This window comes from Frankliniella occidentalis, unplaced genomic scaffold, assembly GCF_000697945.3.
Source record: "Frankliniella occidentalis isolate FOCC.00 unplaced genomic scaffold, Focc_3.1 Scaffold282, whole genome shotgun sequence".
Classification (NCBI taxonomy): Eukaryota; Metazoa; Arthropoda; class Insecta; order Thysanoptera; family Thripidae; genus Frankliniella; species Frankliniella occidentalis.
In genome coordinates, this window is record NW_026267408.1 from 173,103 (window position 1) to 180,505 (window position 7,403).

General features: G+C 52.2%; 1 protein-coding gene across 2 annotated transcripts in view; it reads right to left on the reverse strand.

The window, feature by feature from the left end:
• LOC113208455 (G-protein coupled receptor dmsr-1-like) overlaps window positions 1-7,403 on the reverse strand; it is a 59,063-nt gene that overhangs the window by 21,560 nt on the left and 30,100 nt on the right. For both annotated transcript variants that reach the window (XM_052273547.1, XM_026425454.2), the window contains exon 2: window positions 2,912-3,069. In XM_052273547.1, the coding sequence (XP_052129507.1) occupies window positions 2,912-3,061 (150 nt within the window). In that variant the 5' untranslated portion in view covers window positions 3,062-3,069. The remainder of the gene's footprint in view (window positions 1-2,911; window positions 3,070-7,403) is intronic.

Genomic DNA, 7,403 nt, shown 5'->3' on the forward strand with positions numbered 1-7,403 from the left:
GGGGTGGGGGGGGGGACAAGGTGCCGCAGACTTCTCGATCCGACGCGGCGGGTCCATTTGTAAACAAACCGTAACCTGTCCCTGGCCGAGCTCTTGGAGAGACAGAGAGAGGGGTGCAAGGGGGCAGGAGGAGCTCCCGCCGTGCTTTCTTTCCACAAGAGTGAGGATGCTTACTTACGTTAAAACTTTTTGCCGGTGCCGAAGTCAAACGAGTGGCGCGGGGCGGAAGGGAGAAAAGGGGGGGCGGGAGTCGGAGCGGATGTGGGAGCGGAAAGCGGAATCGGCGACCGGAAGTGGAGCGCTTTGCCGTCTAGGAGTGCGCAGGCAGCGGAGCTGCGTGAAAAACAAACTTTAGATTGGGAGTTCCGTTAGACCGTGACGCGTCGGGCGTTCAGTTTACGTTCTACTCAGACGGATGTAGGGGAGGGAGGGGGTGGGGTGATGCACTATGCATATTATCTAGGGCGAAAACCGAGCGAAATACCAGAACGTCGCGCGTGAGTTAATACTCATTCAAAGAATGTGGTATCGAATAAACAAAGTCCGAAAACCTTTTCTCTTCTTTTTTTTTTTCAGACGTGTCCCATACACACACAGAAGTAGCCCGTGTAAGTCGCACTAACGCGTGATTTACTGCCGGACCTCTCTGATTTATTAAGTGTCTTGCCCAACCGCCGGAAGAGCGCCAAAGACCACAATATTTCAGCAATTATGATTAAGCCCGCCGTGTGTCTGGCCGGCGCACGGAGCTGGCTGGAGCGGAGCCGGAGCGTGAGAGAAAAACAATTTACTTATTTGACACGCACCATTTAGCGCCGCCCTGTGCAAGGACAGCGACGCAGCGAAAAAAAAAACACGACATCAGTTTTGAACCCGTCAATTATGAAAACAATATCAGAAGCAGTAAAATCGAGTAAAATATTGGTACTTCACACTACGGTTAACTCAGTGATCCCGGGCGTCACCCCTATGTGGACACGCTGCTGTGAAACCAATAGCTATTAAAACGCCCCGTGCTGTTCCCAGATTCGTTTCAAATTTAGTTGAACAAACTGTTGTCCATGTTGCAGGGAAGCGGTGGTGGGCAGCTGCGAAGCGGACAGGCAGCAGGCGGCCGTGACCTTTTCACCTTATTCCGCCCGTCTTTTGCTAAAAGACGATCGCGCGAGCAGAACAGAGCCTTCGACGAAATAGAGAGAAAGAGGGGCGCCAGGACAGCACAGCGAGCAAACCGGACGGCACGGAAAAAGGTCAATTAAGATACATAGTAGAATTGAGCACGAGATCTCGCGCCAGAGCTATCGTCTATGATGTCAATTGATAATTGATGTGATCCCAAAGGTGAATCTCTGTCGTCACAAAAATAATATGGCGAGACGAAAGATGATGCACATCGCGTCACCCACCCACCCTCTCCCCTCGGGGGGCCACTCCACTACGCCCCCGCCCTAAATTCTCGTCTGCTCCGGCGACGACGCCACGCCCCCGCCAACCCTTCCTGAACCCCGCCGCTGGCGCGGGTCGCCCACCCTCCTCCCCCTACATCTTACCGAACACTGCATGGCGAGATGGTTGCTCGTCCTCCTCTCTATATATACTTCCCGCCTCCCGCGCCCTCCTTCATCTCTCTCTCCTCTCAGAGTGCGATGCTGGGTGGACATCTGGACCACACACGCCACCAGTCAATGCCCCTGTGGCGACGCGCAGGGGCCTCTCGAGGGCTTCTCTGCTCCTCCTCTCCCATGGACCACACACACCACCGCCATATTCCATCTCCATGTCGCCCAAGAGGGGTCACCGCTGACAGAGAGGCGCAGCGTGTGACGTTCGACGACAAATATCAACCACTGCCCCCCTCCTCATCCCGGGTTTCACAGACACCCACGCACACACGGCATCCTTTCAAAACAAAAGTTCAAGCCGTAACGGATCCGCGAAACTTGAGTTGCGCGTAGGAGGAGCGGAGCGCGCGGTCCCAAATACTTCATTAGTTAATTATGCCTGATGAGTCTTCCGGCCGTCGCTTTGTTTCTGTGCTCAAACAGAGCTAAAGACGTCCTCATTTTGTCCCCCCTCCCCCTTTCTTTCCCTCCACTACACGCGGAGTGAACCCTAAGGGAATATATATGATTGCAGCCCCCCCCCCCCCATTGCCCTGTTACTGCTGGAGGTCCAGGCCTCCCTCCGTGACGACCCCCTTCACGACTCCTCCAGGCCTATCAAGTTACGTCGGCGTCTGCGTTTCCAGCCCCAAAAGGCCCGGCCCGGCCCAGCCGGCGAGGAGCGCCAGAGTGTTATGGGGACGACGGCCAGGGCACAGCAGCCGCGCAGCCACTCGACCCCGCACCAACTGCTGCCCAGTCGACGCGTGACATCCCATCAAACTGCGTATTTGTTTCGTTTTATGTATTTATTTCAAATAAACGGATACCCGTACCATGGCTCAAAAAACCCGTAAAACTCGTTGGTCATACCGCAAAGTTTTTGTTCTTTGGTAGAGATGAGCAAACAGGCCAGTTCTTTGTCGGGGAGCGCCCGTGTGGTGGTGGGAGGGCCGACCCGTCGAGCGGGCGTGCGCCGCGGGTCTGTCTACCTTGCGCTCGGCGGGCGCTGAGGCGGTGGAGGGCCCACTGCACCCCCGCACCCCCACACTAACCACTCGCGTGGAAAAATTAATCCGCAGAACAAGGGTCACATTTGCATAGGCACTGATTCCACCACCCACCCCTAAGAAATGAGAGACAACCGAAAAAAAAATAGCAGGAGTTTCTTTCACGCTTCTGTCAAGAAACGTTGATCCAATTCCCCGGAGAATTTATGATGAACCGTAGGCTTCGAATTTTATTGCATGATGTCTTTTATAATAATTACTCCCAGTTTAGTGTACTAAACAGTTTACAGAGGTACTCACTCCTGAGGGGCAGTAGCAGTCAGCCTGCTCGGCCTGCGCGCTGAGGTTGAGCGCCAGCTGCAGGTCGTCGAACGAGACATTGTACAGCTGGCTCAGGTTGCCGAGCAGGTTGAGCCGTTGGGCGTCGTGGTCCATGGTGATGCCCGCCATGTCTCAACCTGAAACACAGCAATCGTCTTTTTTTTAGCATTCCGTTCAGGAATTCCTACAGAAGAGCGCGCTTGCGCATGCCAATAAAGAATTTCTTTTTTATTTCCATATAAATCTGGATGTATTTTTAAAGACCATCAGCTTCTGCTGCGTTTCCTACTGCCGCGCGCGGCTCACCGCCCGCCCGGCCCCACGCGCCACTGATCCTCTCCGCCAGCCGATTAAACGGCAGATAACGTTAATGGTCACGTGAATAAAGCACACCGCTTTGCGCCGCACCGCCGCCGCCGGCTGTCTTGCAAGAAGAGGAGGAGGAGGACTCCATTCTCCCCTCCAGCGGCACGAGGCCGCTCGCGAGCCCCCCAGCTGGGCCGGCCGCAATTAGAGCGCCACAAAGTAAGTAATCGCACCGCTGCTGTGCCTACTGACGCCCGGCCGGACTGTTTTCTATCTAAATTATTCCCGAATTGCACGCGGCGGCGGCGACGCGGTGCGATGCCGGGTGACTTCCCTTTTTCAGAGCCGCCCGCCCCGCGAGGAGGAGGAAGAGGCAGGGGAGGTTCATTCGCTGCCGGCCACCCACTTTTATCGCTACTACAAGCTTTTTGACTTTTTAATTGCTGTGGAGCCCGGCCACTCCCGTTTTTTTTTTTGTATAAAGTTCGGTTCTAGAAGAGGGGGAGTGAGGATTTTTAAAAGTATTTTAATCAGCGACTGATCGGGCTGGCGGAAGCGAGTATCGGTTTGCGCAAGGTGCGCGGAAAGCGGAAATATAAGAAAACTCTCTCTCTCTCTCTCTCTCTCTCTCTCTCTCTCTCTCTCCTAAAAAAAAGGTAATCTGACATGAGTGCGAGTTGGAGACCAGCGCAGTTCAGTTACTTGTAATTAGCAATTCTGGTATCAGGGTAGATTTATAGAAAACAGTGCTCGGAGGCTGCCAGGGGCGTGGCCGCTCTTAGTCCCAGGGACAAGCCAAAGCCCAAACGATCCACTGTTGGAATTTTACTTGTCACTTTGACTTTGGTGACCTCGCTGATAACAGCACGAAATATAAATTGGCTAAGGTCACTCCGGCTAATGGGTTAACGAATTTTCTTAACGTCGAATAAATGACGAATTAATCGGTAGTTACGTTTAGTGAATTAGAAAGGATGTTAATTACTGTCGTCAAAATCACGGAGATTCTTGTTTGAAAGGCGCAATATGAAACCGGGATGTTTCCGGTCGACTTCGCCTGCTGGTAAATAGAAGACGTAATCCGACCCGTTTTGAATGTTATTTTGTTTTTCAAGAAAAGGCACAAAAGGGAGGGAAGATGGCTGCTTGATGAGGGCCGTGGAAGAGCGATAGGAGAAAGTAAAGAAGCGCGCGCAATATGAAAGGGACGCCGTAGGACAAACAAGCAAAGTGAATAAAGCGCTCAAGTGGGCGTGCCGGGTAGCCGCTAAACATTCCCCCCGGAGAGAAAAAAAACGCCGAGCCCAAAATTTCTACAGTTTTAGGCCACTGTAACGGGCTGTAAGCCCTGTGCCTGTGCACTTGAAGCGAGACGTTTACGTGGAATAGTAGTTGGCGGTCGCGCAGCGTGGTCGTTTTACGTCGCGGAGATTTATTCCACCATCGTCAACGGCGAGGGGTGATTGATGAAGTAATCAAAAAAGTTTCGGGTTTAAGAGAAAAGGCGGCGGGAATTCCTCTGCCACCGCCGCCCCGGCGCGCGTTCAACCACTCGCGGCGCTCTGCAATAATTCCCCCGATGGAATTCGCGCGGGGGACGGCGGCGGAATCGTTTTGTTTCAGCAGCGCTGGTGGCGGCCGGAAGAGAATCTGCAGGAAATGAGTGATGGTGCACGCACCCGTCTCTGCTCCTCTTCTCTGCTCTCCCGCTCTGCTGCACACCCAGAAAATGGTAATCTTGGAACAAGGCGAAATGCGTTGCTTCAGCGCTATTTTTACCCCCAAAAAATACTCGGAAAATTGTCTTTAACTTAAGGAAAATGACGTTAAAACACAGTAAAAATTTCCTTAGATCCCCTTGAAATTAATGGAGAAACCTTAAACCTAGGAGGTCGAAAATTACCTGCTTGTATTTTTATTTTTTTAAGAAAATTCCTTGGTTTAAGGATACCATTTCCTGGGTGCACCCCCACGCGATGAGAACATTTGCGCGGCTTGCCTGATGCTCGTTTTTCTGGCGCTGAATACCGCCCCGCCCCGATCCGACCAGCTCTCTCTCGCTTCGGCCGCCGAATACCGCGACGCGCGGCCAACCTAATTAAACCGTTTCGCCTTTGTACCGCGCTAACTATAAAAGCCAGAGGTTCGGGATGGTGCGGGAGCAAACGCCTTATTGTTTCCTACAGTATCGCTGCAGTTCTGCCGCACGTTGCAAACCCCCGCCTGTGCGCCCGCTCCACTCTACAGACGACTCTCTCTCGCTATAGATGGAATACAAATGAAATCAAGCTAGGAGCAATATCGTTTCACAATTCACACCTTCAATTAACAGGTCAAATTTTACCCTCACGACCGGGGTTAGAACGGGTTAGAACTTACATAAACCAGAGATGAGGTTGTAAGATACACAATGTATTTTTTTACAGTGTGCGTACGCGGCACGTGGCCTCATCTGTCTTCAAATGCCACCGCTCTCTCTCTCTCTCTCTCTCTCTCGCTCTGGCAGTGCCTGGCCTGGTGGGCGATTCATCGAAACATCTGCCTGCGGCACCACACACGCACACGTGCAATACCCCTAATGGACAAATAACAAGTACACAGCCCACGTAAAGCGCCCGCCCAGTGTAATTGCTTCCGGGGATGTGGCGGGGAACTATTTACCCGTCGGTTACAAGTCCTCCTACCTGCGTATCAAGCTTTTCCTTTGCCGACGCGCGTGTGCAATTTTTCGTCCGAGAGGAAGAAATGCGAGTGAAGAAAAGAGGGCGAATAGAAAAAAGACAGGCGATGAAGAGTGACAGTAGTGAGGGCGGAAAAAAAGATGAAGGGGCAAAGGAGAGAGAGAGGGGGTGAGAGAGAGATACCGGGGCAGATATGAAGAAGGACGGCGCCTGCTGCGCCTGCACAACCCTGAGCAAACGCCCGGCAATGCCGGCAATGCATTCCATCAGTCAGTTTTTGCCCCCCCCCCTTCTCCTTCCGTTTCACGCACACGCGCGCGCGCGCACTCTGCGCTTCGTGTGCCACTCTTACTCCCAACACAGGCGCAACGAAAATTTTTATTTTATTTTCCCAAAGCTAAATCTCTTTAGTTAAAGTCTGTAATGACTATGCAATAGGCAGGACAAAACTTATTCTCAGTCTCAATAAACGCTTTTTGTTTGACGTGAACACCACACTCGGTGCGAGCTCGGTGTGACGAACTTTGCACACCTCTCATACCGTTGACATCTATTGCACTGAGTGAAATGTTTCGTCCCAGCCATAAAAATATTGTTTGATCGGGTCAGCCATGAGCATCACAGTTTTAGTAGCACGAACTAAGCTTTAAGTTACAGCAACTAAAATGCCTATCTGACTAAGCCGGACGGAGACGCATCGAAGGGGTGGGAATCAAAATTTCTCTAACTTTGTCAGTGTGGACTACTTACATATAAGCCGTGAACCAGGAACGGTTCATAAACACTCAACCACACAAGACTGTTTCCTCTTGCGGATTGAATCAGAGGAGCTCAATCAACGTCATCCTACATGACTCGACGGGGGCCTGAGGGTGTGAATTCCAAGGGAAGCAAGCGGCGCCGCAGCGTTTCCGCAACGCCAAACTATTGTGCGATGTAGGGAGACATCTGGGGCCTCGCACGACAGAGGCGCCGTAACCTGGTTAGCAGCAAACGAGAGGTGCGGCGGTGCGGTGAGCAAGGATGCCGGGGCGGGTGGATGGGGGAGGCGCAGCCCGACGCAGCGCTCAGCCCTCAAGGAACGAGCGCAGCACAATTTAGGGAGGAGAGTACACGGTGAAAACGCTGACGAGGTTTCCCAGCACGGGCTGGTCCCGGGCCCATTCATTCATTGTGAGCGTTTTCAGGTACGCAATTCAGAAGCAGAAGACTCGCTTTATCTGTGTGGGAGCAACGCACGGCAGCACGGCGGGTATATCGTTCCCGAGGGAGTAGGCACAAACTAAATCCTTATACATTGTGTTGTGCATAAACATGCACAATTTCATGCATAACTATGCACAGTTGGTGCATAACTAGGGGCCCGTGCGTAGTCAATGTGCACGGGGTAGCTGAGCGAAGTGGATTTAAGTTTGCCATTGTCTCAGTTGGTTTTTTATTTTACGTTTTTCTGATTTTTTTAAATGATCCTTTTTTGGGTGGTG